At 51.2% G+C, this 17,395-nt stretch overlaps 2 protein-coding genes and 1 long non-coding RNA gene across 6 annotated transcripts in view; 1 reads left to right on the top strand and 2 right to left on the bottom strand.

Annotated features, from left to right (window-relative positions):
- LOC114867704 (rho guanine nucleotide exchange factor 17-like) overlaps positions 1-9,767 on the bottom strand; it is a 37,785-nt gene extending 28,018 nt beyond the window's left edge. Inside the window, exon 1 of the mRNA XM_029170601.3 lies at positions 4,265-9,767. Within this exon, the coding sequence (XP_029026434.1) occupies positions 4,265-9,328 (5,064 nt within the window). The 5' untranslated portion in view covers positions 9,329-9,767. The remainder of the gene's footprint in view (positions 1-4,264) is intronic.
- On the top strand, positions 8,459-10,982 carry LOC114867706 (uncharacterized). Of its 2 annotated transcripts, none has more exons than XR_005898470.2 (3): positions 8,459-8,598; positions 10,018-10,101; positions 10,291-10,982. It is a non-coding gene; the product is annotated as an uncharacterized LOC114867706 (long non-coding RNA). The 2 variants fall into 2 exon arrangements; XR_003787915.2 differs by lacking the exon at positions 8,459-8,598 and adding an exon at positions 8,885-9,023.
- Positions 10,543-16,991, bottom strand: LOC114867705 (P2Y purinoceptor 3). Of its 3 annotated transcripts, none has more exons than XM_029170603.3 (4): positions 16,486-16,991; positions 14,383-15,227; positions 12,723-13,153; positions 10,543-12,633 (listed from the first exon to the last, which is right to left on the bottom strand). In XM_029170603.3, exons 3-4 carry the CDS (start codon positions 13,142-13,144, stop codon positions 11,958-11,960), a joined length of 1,098 nt encoding a protein of 365 aa, XP_029026436.1. In that variant the 5' UTR covers positions 13,145-13,153; positions 14,383-15,227; positions 16,486-16,991; the 3' UTR covers positions 10,543-11,957. The 3 variants fall into 3 exon arrangements, with proteins under 3 accessions (XP_029026436.1, XP_029026435.1, XP_029026437.1); XM_029170602.3 differs by having other exon boundaries at positions 14,383-16,267; XM_029170604.3 differs by lacking the exon at positions 14,383-15,227 and having other exon boundaries at positions 16,486-16,990.
- Positions 16,992-17,395: the final 404 nt, after the last annotated feature.

The raw sequence follows: 17,395 nt of genomic DNA on the forward strand, positions 1-17,395 counted from the left end.
CGACTCAAACCGTTAGCACTCAGCCCATGACTGCAGGTGAGGTCATCAGCAGAACCCGTGCTAATGGGCTGCCGCTGATGCCAAACAGCCCCGGATTCGTGCACCTCAGCCGTCAGTCAGTCTGTGGATAAAACGCGTCACAATGAAGCATTTATCACAGCTTTTAAGAATTACTGGTTATTAATTCACAAGCAGCATCCCGGTGAACTGTAGGTGGCTGCTGCCCTGCGCTGGGTGAACGGCCAGTAAAGTAAAACGTGACTTTAAGTCCATGTGGACGCCAGATGTATGACTCAGACAGAAAACTACAGGGGAGGCTAATGTGACTGTGATGTGTAGCCCAGTGTGTACCGAGCACACACCCAAACAATCTTTAACCGATGACCCCGTTTTCAAAGAGCCATGAGAACCAGATGACGCCGCGAGCCACTGTTTACATAATCATGTTCATGTACGTACGTGTACACACACACACACACACACACACACACGCTGAACATGGAGAAATCGGCCTCCAAAAAAGCTGAAGTAGCAGCTGTGCTAGAAAGTGCTGTTTCACAGGAGGCCTTTTCCTTACATAAGCACTCTGCTCTGTAATTACACTGGGTGGATCCGCACAGACGGCGGAGTGAGTTAGAAAGAGGGGGGGGGGGTGAGACGAGGCAAATGAGAAGGTTTCAGACAATTCACAGGTCGAAGCTATTGTGACCTTCCAGGGCAGAGTAGAAAGTACAGGGATGGTCCTCGAACGGAGAAGTTAAAGGTTGTCAAAGCGCACTGTAGTGTCGCTATCCGAGGGCACAGTCGTCCACTGGTTTCCCACAGAGGCTTCTTCCCACTGTGGGAAACCAGATGCCCGGCTCCTGTTGTGATTTCTTTGCAGTAGCATTACGTGACTGTCCTTCAAACACATTCTCAACAAAACCAAAATAGGTTAAAGATACATGAAAAGGCCCATAAGGCTGATAAAATTATGCCCCCCCCCCACACACACACACATTGTGCTGATGATTTCAGCACTTTCACTCTGCCTTCTCACCCAATCAGATCAAGTTCATCGGAACTTGGCGACATAGGAACCGAAACCACAGCAGAAACAGACTCAGACCAGGCTACAATCAGCCTCTAGACCTCTAGATATGAGCTCCTATGAAGTCTGCCATCAGTGGCCCTGATGCCCACACTGCCACATTTCATCCCACCTCTTCCTTCTCATGTGCTACGTCACAGAGACACGTTCTCAGCCTTTGAAGCCCCCGTTGGATTTTTAAATGGCTCAGTCTCCCCCACTATGTGAACTTTACAGAACCTGCGTTGACCTTCACATGTCGAGAACCCCTGGCAGCCACACTACATCCTGTGCTCAATGTGTCCTTTCACTTCACTTTCAAGTCTGATTTCAAAGCGTGTCGAAGAAGCCACTTCCTCTCCACTGATCACAAAACAAAAGAATCCCTGATTTCAGAGTAAAAGGTCCCTGTGTGTAGGTTCTATTGGACCGCCACATGTTCTGGAGTATTTTTCCATAGTTTATTCTGAACAATGACTCAGTCAGGCTGTAAACGTCAAGTAAAACAACCCACTTACTCTGTACATGACCACCAGTGTGTATCCAATATCCAATAGCTTTGCCATCAGTATCATTCAATTATATTATGAGCAACTCACACAGTTGCAGCCATGTATGGTCAAACACCCGCTCCACTGATCTCCATGTGCAGCAACTCGGTATATTTCCTATTTGGTCACGTCTGAATCACTGCTGCCACATTTTGCTGTTGAGAACCAATATTTGACTGTTTCAATAGAAGACGACCACGTGATCCCCTGCAGGGAACCCATTGGCAGCACGGCAGCTCCAACAAACAGACTGATGATGATTCTCAGTCATGTTTGTGGAGTCCTCAGTGTTCATCAATTTGCTGATGTGCTTGACTTCAAACTTCTTTCAACTGAGCGCTGATTGGCTAATAAATATTTCTTTCTGATGATATTTCCAGTTGTAGTCTCGGAATTCTTAAAACTTCTTCAAGATGTTTTTACGTGTAAAACTTTTTTTACTCACACCATTTCCAACGGTTCTGTTGTAACTGACTTGGTTTACAGTACTGCACAACTACAGTGCATCCGTGAAGGAATGGAGGCTAGAACAGGGGAGTAAAAACAAAAGGCTGGGCAGAGGAGCAGTATTTGATTCCACGCCGGTGGCTTGATAAAACAAAACTGTCATAAATCTGAAGCTATAAACACGCTGCTTTTGGACCTAATCCTTGTAGAACCAGGCAAAAACCCAACTTTTCACTCCTTTATTCTTCTAATTATCTCCCTCTGTCTCACATTAACACTCGCATGCATCATAAGGTGTTCATTAATAGGATGGGACTTGTATGTGGATATTATGTTTGTAGTACATTAAATATTTATCTTTGAGATTTGAGCATGATTATTCTTATAAAAAGGTACAATAAAAAAAGAATATAGCGTCAATAATTGTGCAAAACCTATGAAACAACACTGCACATCCATTTACTGTCCCAGTTTGAAGACTTGGGAAATGCTGGGACACACTGGTTCACCCAGACAACCATTAGGTCTCATTCCCCTCCCTCTTTCACAGCTTCACTCCTCGGTTCCTTCTCTCTAACTTGGTTCTATTTTAATCCCGCTCTCTAGCCAGTGTTTCCTTCCAGCCCTCTTCTGTTTTTGTCTTCATCCTTTTACCTGACATTTGGCTCCGTGGCCGGCCTTGAACCGAGACAAGTATTATGACTTCACTTCACTGTAATGCTCCGGAGGTGGAGAGAGAGAGGTAGAGAGAATAAGATAACAGAGGTAGGGATGCTGGAGAATTAGCATGAAACATACAAGGAAAGAAAGAAGGAGTCTGAAAGTATGCAACAGACACTAACAACACAATGTGACTAACAGAGCATTTGGAGAAAGGGAAACCGTGAGAGGACGAAGCAGAGGCCTTCTTGCTTCCCTTCTTTATCCATCGCTTACTTCCTCCAAACTGGTCTCTGCTCCATTTTAACTTGGCACCGCTGTGGTCACGTTCAATCCAAGTCGCACACTCACAGCACGCCAGAGCTGAGGAGCGCGGCACCAACGCGGCAAAGTCTTGCCAAAACTGTTGGCACCGAATGTTTGAACAAAGAACTGATGTGTTCCAAACGGACGACATGAACGTGCTAAACATACACAGAAGGGAGGAAGGATGAGGAAATTAGTTCAGAACACACACACGCACACACAGGAAAGACACAAATAGGCTACAAAATAAAGCGTCCGCATCCCACGCCAGTAAGTAGTGCTGGACATCATCAAACACTTTGGTGGTCACAACAACTTCCTCTTTCCCTAAACTCATTTCCTGCCTTGTCTCCAGCTAATGTTCATGCCAGTACGACAGCAGGGAAGCACAAAGAGAGTAAAGCAACCAACAACTAAAGCATACTGGCAATGGATGATAGGGCAGGATTACTGAAAAATACACAATGACCAACACTAGTATCCATGGGCATTTGGCCTCAGTACTAGGGCAGTGACTTCAGGAAAATAAAGGAGTCATGATGTAACAGCAACGCCCTGTATGCAGTGTCTGCAACCACCGGCCCTGAGCCGGGACGGCCCGTTGGCCCCTCATCTGTTTAAGTTCCATGTTCAGAGTCATGTGCACCGCTTTTGATGTGTGTACATGTTTGCATGGCAAGAAAAGATCATAGTCCACAGACAGGAACACTTAGCACATGGATCTGGGGGCGGGTACCGTAAGGTCTCATCCACAAAACCCCCTCAGAGAGACATAGAATGTCGACCAGTTGAGCAGAACATCACCGACGACAAGGCTGTGCAGTTTGTCGTTGTTAAAGGCGTCCAGCGCACACAGACCGATCCATTCAGGCTATCTGTATTTGGGTAAACATTTATTCTAGTTCCGCTCCTGTCTGCCTGTAGATGTCTGGCAGGGAGACAACTGATACTGGGCAACACAAACAATTGAAAACAGACACATACAAACCTATTCATCAGACCTTGGTCCACCTCTTAAAACTCTTTGTCTGAGATTTGTTTAATCGAACTAATAACATCCTCTGATGTTTGTTTAACATTGTTCAGCCTCTAATGGCTTCTGTGCTATCACGCTGCTCTCAGACACACAAACCATGAGTCCTATTTCAACCACACACACACAACACCTTTACCGTATCAGCCAGTAAGACACACTTAGTGCACTGAAAGTAATAAAAAGCTGGTTACTCACCACTCTGGGCTTGGTCCTCTGTGGGGTAGGCATGGATGCGGTGTCCTCTGGGCTCTTTTTCTGTGGTGCAGCTTCTGTAATTCCACTGGTGTTGGTCTCGTTGGACCTTTCTGAAGGAGACACTGAACTTTCAGCTCCATCCCTTGGCACTGGAAGATGTACGGAGCCCTCAGCGTCCTTGTCAGAGGTGCTCAGTTCCAGAATATATTTCTGGGTCACATCCTCCAACGATGGGGCCTCGTCTCCTGGAGATTTAGCTACTGTTGGACATTCTACCGTCTGATGGAGGCTGTGGCAGTCGGCTTCGTTAAGTGGCTGGAGATGTGGAGGTGGGGAGATGGGGATGAAGGTGGCGGGTTCGCTAGCGTGGCGGACATGCTTGGGTCGGTTTTTGGGTTTGGTCTGCAGTAGAGGATGGGGGAGAGGAGGGGTGAGGTTCGCTTGGTCCCTGGGAAGCTCCTGCTCTTCTGCACCCGGTTCTAGTGACTCAAACGGGTCCTCGTGTGGGAAGAAGTGAGCCAGTCTGTTGGGACGCTTTCTGGACGGCCGACGAACCGTTCTAGGGGACAGAACTTCAGCCAGCTTGAGCTCAAAGTCAAACTTTCTCTTCTGCTCTTCCTTCTCCTCCGCATCTTGGTCTATGACGTCATCATCTTCATCATCACAGTGAGTGGGGTGGGGGGTGCATTCTGACTGAGAACGAGTTATCTTGACTCTGAGGCTGTTGCATGCTTGGTGATCTGGCTGAGTAGTCAACGTGTGTTTAGGCGTCCCTTCTGGCTCCCATAGGATTTCTTTTTGCTCACTCAGAATTGGCTCACTGCTAGAAGGCGGGATCTGTCCCGGCTGATCCAGCTCTCTGATTGGCTGAGCACTGCCACACGGAGATTCACTCTGGGAAAGTAAAGGGGCATCGCTACGGCGACTGGGGTCACTGAAGGACTTCTTCTTGGGAGCTTTGCCGTTGCCATGATCGTCCGTGATGAGTCGGTCCATTGCACCTGGCTCGGCCACCAGGCTCCTGATCACACCGCAGTAATCACGAATGCCATCATCGCGGAGGCCGCCATCACTGTATACCGATAAGTCACTAGCTACACTGCCCTTGTACTCCAACACAGTGGCAACAGCCGAGGCCTCTGGAGCCCCTCCCCCTCCTTTGACAGACAAAGACCCCAAGAGGTTGCTATCTACAGAGGAAAAACTATTACCGCCTTCTTCTGCCACTGAACAGCGCCGCTGAGGCATGGGGTCGCTGAGAGACCGGTAGACTGTGGACTCCCCGTTTGCAACAGCAGGTATTGTCGACTCTGCATTACTGCCATTACTGGAGTCAGAGCCCGTGTTGTTATTACCAGAAGGGGAAAACTTGCGTCTTCTGCGTACAGCACTTGGGGTGGCGGGGGCTTCCAGCCCTCCTCCTGCGGGAGCTGCAGACTGGTCCTCAGTAGCAAAGTTGACACTGTTGGGTCCAGCAGTACTGCTAATCTCTACATCATGGGCATGACGAGGCATAAAAGGAGGTCCATTGAGTTCATTCACAGTACTTGTGCAACTCTGTCCTCTGCCCCTGTTCTCTGCCGTCTCCTCTCTCTCCTTTCTAAACCCCCCTGCCCCATGCAGAGCCGACTGCTTCCAAACAGTGACAGGCTGTCCTAGCACATCCCTAACTACTCGAGAGCCCAAATTAGCCCCCGTTGTCCCCAGGAATGACACAGCAGAGGGGTCACTGGGGCCCGTCTCTGGCTCCGTCACAATCCCTTCATCCGTTAAACTGGACTCATGACCTGAAAGCTCGTCCACAGAGCGGTCGTAGAACATGTTTTCCTCCGAGTGGCCCTTCAGTGAGGCTCTGTCCGTCTCTCTGCTCTGCCTCTTAGCCTTCTCCCCGTACTCTGAGCCCCTGCTGTTTAGCTTCTCCGGCTGAACACTTTGTCCATCCCTCTCCCTCGTCTCCCCTTCTCTGTTCTCTCTCTCTCTCTTGTGTTTATCCCTGTCTTTTGTGTTCTTGAACTCGGCCCCTTGATCTGTTATAGCTTCATCCTCCTCCTCCCTCTTCTTCATCTGCAAACATTCATTATCCAGAGTGTTGTTAATTATCTTCACATCTGCATCATCAACACTCCCATCGTCATCCTCTCTTGTATTCATTTTGCAGATATCGTGAATGACCTGCCTGGCTTCCTGCATGTACCTCTCCTGCAATGGAGTTGGCATCAGTTCATCGTCATCGAAACCATAGTCCCTATTTCTTTGCCTTCTTCCAACCCTAAAGTCCCCCCCATCACTTTCTACCTCCCTGTCTGACACAGACACACGCCCTCCACGCCTCTCCCCACCCAAGTCAAGGTCTCTCCCCGTGGTGCCACGAGTGGCGTGCGACCTGACCGCCGCCGTGGGCTTCTCTGAACAGGTGAAGGACTTTGCGCGCCGCAGTGTGGCAGTCAGATCTTTAAGCGAAGGTCGGCAGCCAGAAGGTAGGAACGCTCCGCAATGACCGTATGAGCCCGTCTTGTGCACCGAGGACGACTCCAAAGTCTCAGATTTGTCGCCGCCATTTGTCTTTCGCACTTTGAGCTCCGACAGGTCCGATTTCAGGAAGCTTAAGAGCGTCATTGTTTCTGAAGTGATATCAGGGTTGGACATGGATATTCGATTTTTATCGTTATCTATTCTGTCTGATGTCCTTTTTAACCTCGAGGACTCCCCACCCCTAACCCCTGTAGACGTCCCACCTTCTCGGGCCGATACACTGGAGGACGGCGTGACTGTGGGCACAATCCTGGGGTGCACGCGTACGGGGGCGCGGGAGAAGTTATCCCCGTGGCCAAAGCTTGGGGAGCGGTACATGGTAAAATTCCCATGGTAGGTTTTGCTCAAAACAGACGAGGATGTGGCTCTGCTCCCTCCTGCTCCCCCAGCGTTAGAAAACGCGCTTCCCGCGCGGCCGACTCCGCCGGCCTGGTCCTCCTCCTTCAGCGTCTCCGTGCTCGAGTGCCGGCTGCTGCAGCGTGACCCGCCGGGGCTGGAGGCGAACGGGGGGATGTTGACTTTTGATACTCGCGCTACGCCAGACAGCGTCGCTCTGGCCGCGCTACCGCAACCGCGGGCTTCTCTGGGCACGTGGTCCCGCGACACCGCCGCCATGAATGCTCCAGTTTTCGACGGGGTTTGTCTTTCCATGTGCTCCATCGTCAAGGCCGAGTCACTGTCGCTGTCTTCCGACTCGCCGTCATGATCGTCATAATCATCACGGCCTGTTGCTGGGACCACTCCACCGACCTTCTTCTTCTTTCTCAGCGAGCGGCGGCGTACTGCCTCACGACTGTGCGGTCCTAAAGACCCGGGACTGTCTTCCTCACTGCCTGAAGACCTGCCCACACCTTTAGTAGCCCACCAGCCATTTTTACTGCGGGATGAATAGCTGCCTCCTTGCTCAAATGTGCCCCTTCCGCCTCCTCTGTAAGAGATTGAAGGATCGGGGTCTGAAGGAACACTCCAACCCCCTCCTCTTCTCCTCCCAAGTTCTTCCTCCTGTTCGTCTCCCGAGCTGACTCTCCGGCAGGAGCCGAGGTGAGAAGCAGCCCTTGCTGGGGCTCTGAGCTCAGTGGAGGAGGAGTAGGTGGTGGCTTTATCTGGAGGCAGAGCAGAGAAGGGGGAGAAGGTGGCGGGGGCTGTTGCTTTGGAGGAGCTATGTGAGGAATGTAAACTATCCTCGGGCAGCCCGACCCCCTGTCCGTCCCTTCCCTCCCTCGCTGTCGGCTGACGAGGAGAGGAGCAACGCAGGGGATTGTCCAAGCTCACTGAGCGACTCCAAGACCAAGCTGCAGAGCGTTGAAGGTCAGGGTCGGGGTCAGAGGTCACCGCTGTGGCGGCCTGTGCCTCAGTGCTGGCGCTACGAGACGCGTATGGGGACGGGTTAATCCTGCAGCGGCGGCTGCCGCTTTGCAGAGAGTCTCTATCAGAAGCGTTGCTACTGGAACCTTCCACGCTCCTGGCGTTTGCCTCCTTGCTCCCAGAGTTCTGCTGGTGGTCAGCTCTGAAATTAAAGTCCACGCCAAAACAGAACGTCTCTTTAGCAGCGGCGCTTTGTGCGCTTTGGGCTCCGGCTAAGCAATTGTCATGCAAAGCTCGGCCGCCGGCCTCATTAGCACAGCTGCGGGACGGGAGCGCGTCACTTTCTGCGGGGCTGCTCTCCCGTGAATGTCCGCCGCTCGCCTTCACGCCCTCCGCGTCCGCTTTGCTCTGCCTCTCGTCGAAAAGTTGCCTGATTTTGGTGACGCTGGGCCACCGGTCCGCGTGCGGGGAGAGATAGTTTCTGTGACACTTACAAGGTGGAGAGACCTCTCTGCTCGCGACATCCTCCTCCTCGTCCGTCGCCGCTGCCTTTCCGTGCTCGGAGGCGCGTGCGTCGATTTGCGAATAATCTCTCTTACCGTCCGTTGAATAAAGCCGCTTCTCGCTTATCCTCTCGGTGTCCGAGCTCGACACCGAATCAGTGCCGGAGCAGAACTTTCGAACTTTGCCGCCCGCGAGAGCCTCTGCGGCGGCAGAAGCGGGGGCGCCGTCGCTGTCCCGGAAACACCCGCCGCCGCCGCCGTCGTCGTCCTCGTGGAAAGATTTACGACTCGGCGCCGCGTCCGTGCGCGAGCCTCTGGCGCGGGGAAAGGTGCAGCTGCCGCGCGTCACGGCGGCACCGTCCGCCGGCGGGGCTCTGCGCGTCCTGGCGGAACCCCCGCTGCCGCCGCGGAACTTCTCGGTGAGCTGGCGGATGGAGGGAGAAATGGAGCAGAGAGGCGTGGAGGCGGCTCTCCCCGGCTCTGCGGTCGCGGCGCTGGCGGCGGCGGCGGCGGAGATTTTGGAAACTTTTCTTGACGCGCCGACTTTACGCGTCGCCGGGGGCTGCGCCGCTTTGTGCGGCTCCGGGGGATGGGCGACGCCGGCCGCCCCCGAACCCTCTGATTTGCGCGGCGGGTCTCCACTCCTGCTGGCGGTCCACGAGCCCAACTTTTTGAAAGACACGCTGCGATACACGGGCGCGTTGTTGCTCCCTCTTTCTGCCATTGTTCATATCTTTCTTTTGTTAGATTCCGCTCACACGCGCGCGCGCACATACGCACACACCTTAACTCCACGGACTCAGGCACCTTTAGAGCTACGGTCCATTTCCAATCGCGTCCCTCTTTCAAACTTACTTGTTGGCAAAGGTTCAGAATCCACCGTGAACGCGGGCGACGCGCGCCTTTGTTATCATAACTTCCATGTCGTCGATTCCCGAAACCGCATCCGCGCTGCAAGTTTTTTTTTTTTTTGGCCCAAACCTCCCAACCTGTCTTCGACCGCAGCTCTCCCCCCGTCTTCCTCGCTACTCTCGTCCCCCTGCCCGCCGCCGGGCTGCTGAGGCTGCGAGGGCCCGACGCATCACTCGCTGTGAATCCCCAACGCGCTCGCGGACTCCTTGTTTTGGCACGCGTTGGTTTTCCGCGACTTATGTTGTTTTTTACATGTTAATGCCTGAGATAGGGCAGGGGGTGGGCGGGACTAGGGGTATAGGGGCTGTCATAGCCCCCTCGGGGATTGAGAGGAAAAGCTTGTTCTTTTTTGATAGGGGGCTGATACTGTGGACAAACTGCGCGTAATTAGAGCTCTGCGAAAACAGAGGAGGACGTTTTGCATTCAGACTTTTCATACCTGCAGCCTTCACCTTCTGGGCAAATATTACTATAAAACGCCGCTTTGGTTTTGCGTTGCAGGGGGCCTGTACGTTTCCCAGCATTCCTGTCGTCAGGGGTTAACGCACGGAGAGGAGGCCGCTGGTTGAACACGCGCGGACGCCGGTAACTGCACATGCAGCAGTGGCTGCGGAGCACGGGTTGTGATGATGGTGTTGGTGAATTAGTGTGTCAGCGCTCGTTCACAGGGGGAGGAAGGGCGAGGGGGGGGGGGGAGTTTTCACCCATGCACAATTACCCCTCTGTGGTGCTTCCCATGTGGTTGTCTGGTTAACAGGACCTTTTGTTCCCAAGGGGAATTCTGCCTTACATTCCCCTAGAGGAGGAGAGGCTGTCTGCAGCGCCCCCCACAGGCCGAACGGGAGAACGTCAGCTCAGCGATGGAGGGAGACAGACCAGTTAATAAATCATCACTTTATTGTCTTCACTACTTCAACTTTAAAGATTAATGATTTTACTGTGTTTCAATCAACCAGCTCTTTTTCAACTCTATAATTCTTGTTGGTCTGTTTTTAAAGTGGACTTTTTATAGTCAAAGTCAGAATGTATAGTGTGTTTTTTTATTGTGTGTTGTTACACATTTAATGTTTTTTTTCCATTATCTTATATAACAACATTTAAACATTTCACAAACCAATGCACAGTGGGATAAAAATATATATTCAAACATAAATGTTGCCTCTTTATATTTATATTTCTGTAACAAAATAAAGTTCTTCCAAATAATACTGGTTGACACAGACAATTCTGAACGGGTTGAGCTTAGAGGAAATGACAAAAATATTTGTGCAAACAGACAAGTAAACAACAGGAGTGTTCAGTCACTAGAACAGGAAGCCAGGGACACAACATTGAGACTATATTACTGCATATGCACACCGGACGCAAACACGTTCACAAAGTAAAAGACCTCAAACTGTGATCAAAATTGTTCTTGCATTTCAAATGCATGAAACTGAAAAGTTCACATTTAACTAATATCAACAGCATTTCACCCCTCTATCAACCAAGTGCTTAGGTATTGAAGCTGCCTAGTGCTCACATTCATTAAAAAAGCAGTGTTAAGTATTATTTTCTAATCAGATTAGTTTGTCAAGATGACACTCTGATCTTCAGACTGCAAGATCTGGGTGTAAATCATGAATTCAGTGACACTGAAATACATATTTGATACCTGAACCATGAAACTAACCTCCTTAGGTGATGGTTATTTCAGCTGCATATGAACATTGTGTTGACAGGCCTACGTTGCATAAAAGCTGCTAACCTTTAAGGAAATCAGATGACCTGCAGCATCAACACATCATCGCAGTTCCTGCACTGACACTACAAGACTAAATCAATCAAATTTCATTTGGCAGTTATGTTTGTTTCATAAACAAATTAAATAATAAACTCAATATCTCAGCTTTAAAAATTATAAAAACAAATTGAGAAATTGACACCATACAGTTCAGTTATACTTTACAGTTATAGGTCAGATGCCCCAATGTCCATAAATTAAAATTGACTTATTTTTGAATACAGTACATGCAAATGTACCAGCACAAAAACCTCTGCTGGAACAAGCATTGAATTCATTTGCTTTGCTCAGCTGGAGTTTCCAGCAGCGGCGCACACACACCACCCAGTGGTGAAAACGTGTAACTGCAAACGTTACAGTTCAGGCTCATTTTTTAAAACATGTCACCTGGGGGAAGTCGTCATCGCACACCCAGTGCTAGATGGTCTGAGGAGAATGGTTGTAATGACTTGTTTTCATCATTCGTAGAACACCTTTACAACCTCAGGTTGGCTGTTTGACCCACTCCACCATTACTTCTACGTCTTCTAGCCTGGAGAACAGTTTCCAGTGTAATTCCAGGTCAGAAAAAAAACACAACCATTAAATGCAATTCACATTTCTGCACTAAGACAAGATTCATAAATACTGGAAATACAGGCTCAGTGTGTGGGACTGTTCACACGCTGCTGCCCTTGTCTCTCATCGTGGAGGTGACTTTGAGCACCAGCCGCCTGGTGCTCTGGCGATAGCGCGGCTGGGTGAAGTAAAACAGAATGGGGTCCAGGAAGCTGTTCATGCTGGCGAACGGCCTGGTGCTCTTATAGATCACCGAGAACAGGTTCCGGGTCTCGCACGGCGCCCCGGGCAGCGTGCGTATCATCAGATACATGGTCTTCGTGAGGTGGAACGGGAGGAAGCTCACGCAGAACACGGCCGCCACCACGACGATCATCCTCACCGCCTTGTCCCGCTTCTCTCCCGTCGCCATGGAGACACCCTGGTAGGTCACCGGGCGGCACAGGATCTGGGCCATGCGGCAGTAGCACACCATCACGCCCAGGAAGGGCAACAGGAAGCCCAGGAAGGTGAGGGCCATGCCGTAGGGGTAGTAGTCCACCGACCGCGCCGGCGTGCTCAAGTCGTAGCACACGGTGCGGTTGCGCTGGGTCCCCGTGGCGGCGAAGTGGAAGGTGGGCGCGCACAGGGCGGCGACCACCAGCCACACGCCGCCGCAGACGCACCAGGCCGTGCGGCGGCTGCCCCGCTTGTGCCACATGGCCAGGGGGTGGCAGATGCCCATGTAGCGCTGCACGCTGATGCAGGTGAGGAAGAGGATGCTGCCGTGAAGGTTACTGGGACAAAGAAAACAGGGTCACGCCTATTAGTTGCACATTAAGACCGCTGATCATGTCTGGGATGTAGATGGAGGCCGGTATCTCACCTGTAGAACTGAAACCTGACCAGTTTGCAGGCATATTCTCCAAAGGGCCAGTAGTCATTGCTGCCATAGTTGTAGATGAGCAGAGGAAGGGACATCACATACAGGAAGTCGGCGATGGCCAGGTTGAGCATGTAGATGTTGTTCTTGGACAGACTGGGCCCCTTCCTCCATATCTTCAGTATGACCGCGGCGTTGAGCGGGAGGCCCAGCAGGAAGACCAGGGTGTAGACCGCGGGCAGCAGGATGCGCTTGAAGTCCTCCTTGTAGGTGCAGCGGGGCGCGAGCAGCCCGCCGCCGCTCGCGTTCCTCACGCTCCAGACGCCGGCGACGGAGCCGTCCGCCGCGTAGGGGTCCGTGGGCTGGACGCCGGCGGAGAGGAAGTCCAAGGTGAAGGCGGGGAGGGCGTCGACGGAGTACGGCATGGTCCGATCCTGCGGAGGACAGGCTCACTATAATCATTGTTGTCATGTAAATGGAGCTGTCAGGGATTCTAACACCACAATTGTCCACCAGAGGGCGCAAGACAACAGCATCACTTAGTCGTTACACAAAAAGGTCCAGTTAATACTGGTCAGACTTGGGCTGCACGTGGAAATAATGGTGCTACTGACGAGGGTCGTGATGAGGTCGAGGGTGGAGCGTCTCTGAACCACTGGAGTCACCACAGCAAAACAGAAAGCTTTAAGACTGAGATGGGGACAGAAGTGAAAGTGCACGTGTCCATGAAACTGAACAGAAAGGCGTGATAAAGGCTGAACACGTCAATCAGGTCATAAGCTTCAGGCCTGTTTTCCCTGGAAGCTCGCCGGCGTAGGTGTTGCTACTGGAAAACACACGGCTTCGCTGCACATGAGTCGTTTTATTTGCTCCTGACTCATCCCCGGTGTAATTCAGGCCTCTGAGTAGCTTGACTAACCCGCCCAGCAATGGGGAAAACAGGCATGATTAACAGCCTGAACCAGACTGAGCTCCATAAATCACAGTTTGTGTCTAAACGCGTGTTTTGATGGCGGTAGTCTTAGAGGTGATGCCCGGCTCCACCTCCAAGGATCCACTTCACTACGAACCCTGATCCGTTCAACCTACAGCCGCACGGCCCTCGCTCCTCCTGTCACGGTGTTGGCAGCGTCTGCGGCCGACATACCGAGGGGGGCAGGCTGCAACTTGAAGCCAGCAGCGTTCAGTACTACAGAATGGTTTCAGGCCCGGTGAGAGAAACGCACGCACACTGTGGATGCTGCAGGCCCCGGCAGGCACAGGGCGACGGCCGAGGGCTGATCTCCCAACGGAAGCTGGTGCAAAATCACAATCTGCACGGCAAACGCTGGAGAGTCTAGTTGGTTTTAAACCAATTAGAGGGAAGAGTCTGAAAATGACTAGTACTTGAATATTAATGAGCTCATAAATGAGCTATTGTTAAGCTTTTTATTCTGTACGATTACCCTTATGGAGTATAAGCAATAGACTAATGAGTGGTGTGCAGCAGGACAAACTGAATCATTAACCTAAAACAAAGGAAACTCATGTGGAAACTCAAATGAGGCTCTTTTTAGATAAGGCCATAAAAATAAAAGCTGTGGGCAATTAGTCTATTTTTAAGTGTTTACGGCGTCACGCTAACGACCAGAAACAAACATCAATTGAAACATTGCTCACTCACACGAGCAGGATGTGACTGGGCGACGTCACCGCGACTCAGGATCCCTGGTGCTGCCCACGCGGCGGGACGTTTGACAGCACAGGCACCAGCGTGTGAGTTCCCAAAGTGGAACCCGCGTCCGTCCTGCTACCTGTCGCTCCACCTTTTGGCTGCTGCGGGACAGAGACGGTGACGGCTCTGCAGCACGGCTCACGTTACCAGCTGACGGAGACGCCCCCTTATCTTATCTCACACACACACACACACACACACACACCCTGAACAGACTCTCCCCTCAGGCACCGATGGAGCTGCTGCGAGATTATTTATAAACCACAAGTGCAAAAATGTCACTTGGCAGCGAGAGACTGAACACAAGCTAAACATGGCCGTACATCACATCACATCAGAGTGAAGAAAAGATTGTTTTAAGAACAATTTTGGTTATTTTATTGTAGATCTGATGCCGTAGATGCATATGAACAGAACATACCAATGGATTTGACTTATTTTTATTTATAATAATTTGCTGTCAAATAACAAGAAATCACATTAGGGCACTTTTTAGGTCTAGACCTTACAGAAAAAAACAAATGATCCGCTTGAGGAAGCCCAATTAAGTAACTAAGTACATTTTAACGCTCACCTCTTTTACTTTTTGTTCATTTTCAAATTAGGCAAATTATATTTTGCCAGGAGCTTCCTGTGACATGTTATGAACAATAATTTGCATCCATGCGCTGCGACGCCGTGTGTCGTGCATCTGCAGGTAATCTAATGTAAAAGAGAAGCTCGGTGGCGGACAACGGCCTCCAACAGCGCGTGCTGATACTGGCAGGAGATGTAAATGGACGCAGGCGGAGACGCTGATGTGAAGAGAAACATTCACATGAATAAACATCGCTGTTTGCAGGATGTCACACGCCGACGGTTTATTATATACACCAAGAATCAGAAGAGGAGCTGCGGCCTTTTACATCTCAGCCGCGCTAATAACCAGCGCCAGGAGTCACATTCTCTGGCACCAGCTGAGCAGCGGACCCGCACGACCGAGCTAATCCCCTGTTTTTAGTTCTTGTCTGAGGGAAAAATGACCTGCGTGCCACGGCTGTTTGCTCTCCGCCGACGACACGCCCGACAAAAAAGGTCGACGCCGAGTGCAAATTTGGGCATCGCCGCCGCGGCGGATTGCGCTGAGGCGGAACGGGCGCGTGAGCCCGGTTCCTTCCGGTCCACCGGCGAGGCGCACGCGGACAGGATGCGGAGCAACGCGCCGAGTCACGTCAGAAAGGGCCGTTGCCACACGTGGGGGAGTCAATGCAGCTTTAATGACATAAAGGAAACGCAGAGACGGGGAGGCGGAGCCTCAGACGCCGAAACCGGAGCGAGGTTCCTTTTCCTCGGAACTTTCGGTTCGGCTTTGCTCCGTCAGCTGCAGGGCAGCTGTTCTGCTCAGGAGCCCGTGAGAGGCTGCACATCCCACGTTAGTGCAGCGAGTCGTGTCGGGAGCTTGGAAAGCAGCTGACCAATCACGGCTCAGTGAACAGTAAACAGGAAAACTCAACTTATCCCACGTAGAAGACACAACAAACAACGACATTTGTTGTTTCAGCCTTACTCACATTCAGGCTATTTTTGGTCACTTTGTGTGTTTTTTCCATCTTCTTCTCGTTACTTCCCTTTGACAGTCTCCAGGTGTATCACCCACCACCTACACCCGCTGTCTGCCCACAGCCAGGCACACGCCTTCCAGTGCGATTAATAAAGCCCGCTGTTTGTTTGCATGTTTACGCCTGGTATGAGCGCAGGAATGAGACGGCCTCAAACCTGCTCCCAAAGTCAGACCCCGTGGGGGTGATGCGCGCCTCGTGTGCGGGGCAACTCCAACGAATGTGATGTTATCGCCCTAGAAAAAAATCATAACTTGTTTCCATCACGTTATGATTACATTATAATATTTTAATGTATGTAAAGACATTCGGAGAGTGGGTATAAACTGCGCATTTTGCGCTGTGACGCAACGTGACTGCTGAGGTGTGCAAAGTTTGACCGAGACGCGCTTAAATATCTCGCATTCCTTTATGATTTAGCGGGAAAAGGGGGAGATCAAATAAACACACTTACCTTGAGTGTCTGACACAAACAATGCGGGGACCTCAACACGCTGGCGACTGAGGCATGGCGGAGGTCCCGTCCCGGTTCTGGAGTTCGGCTCCCACGAGTTCTGACCCTGTTGGTGGACGCGGGCGTCCGGGGAAGTTTTAGACCGTCAGACGCGAACACATGTGTGGGTAAAGTCGATGTTCAGAGCCTCAGTGGTCCGGACTCACGGTACCTGTTGCCCACGCGCTTTACGCACCGATGCAGCCGCTGGAGAGAGCGGCGCGCGCCACAGCTCGGTTGCGCAGGCGCATTGCGTCTGTACAGGCTTCACGAGGCGAGGGCTATTTTAACCTGCGCCTTTCTAAGTTTCAGGCGCGCAGCGGGGGGTGGGATATCATGAGGTACCGCTAAAAGTAGACGCGCATCCCTGTAAAAGTACCCCCTCACTCCAAACACCGAGGCTGGAGGTGCGATCAACGGCACAAACGAGCCGGCGGAGCAAAAATCTCACCAAAAGGAGAAACAAAATGAGAATGAGAATGAGAAAAAACACCAAAGACGAGAGAGAAACCACAACACCACAAAAAGGGAACAACACGAATAGATAAGAGCCAAATGAGAATAATACACAGACATAACACTTAGTAAAAACAAGTATGACGTCAGTAAATATTTGGAAGACGTTTCATGAACAGTGCAACTCTAATTGTTTTATGGTTTGATGACACGTTGAACTTCGTTCTGATGATAAGACCTGATGCACAACTACAGTAAATGGACTTGAAAGGCAGCAGTGTCTCAACCTCCCGATTTCCCAGAAAACCATCATGACCTTGTTGTGCGCGGTCTTATCTGCGACCAGCGGTTCAGCGGAGTCCCAACAATACAGCAGTCTCAGCAGGAACAGGGAGCAGGTCAACAACGTCTGTTC

Source organism: Betta splendens, chromosome 13 (genome assembly GCF_900634795.4).
Source record: "Betta splendens chromosome 13, fBetSpl5.4, whole genome shotgun sequence".
Lineage (NCBI taxonomy): Eukaryota > Metazoa > Chordata > Actinopteri > Anabantiformes > Osphronemidae > Betta > Betta splendens.

Bases quoted from the DNA above. Each gene is read 5' to 3' on its own strand.
- LOC114867705 (XM_029170603.3), bottom strand. From the start codon at position 13,144: ATGCCGTACTCCGTCGACGCCCTCCCCGCCTTCACCTTGGACTTCCTC. The intron at 12,634-12,722 runs GTGAGATACCGG...TCTTTGTCCCAG, and splicing joins GTCAGGTTTCAGTTCTACAG to TAACCTTCACGGCAGCATCC.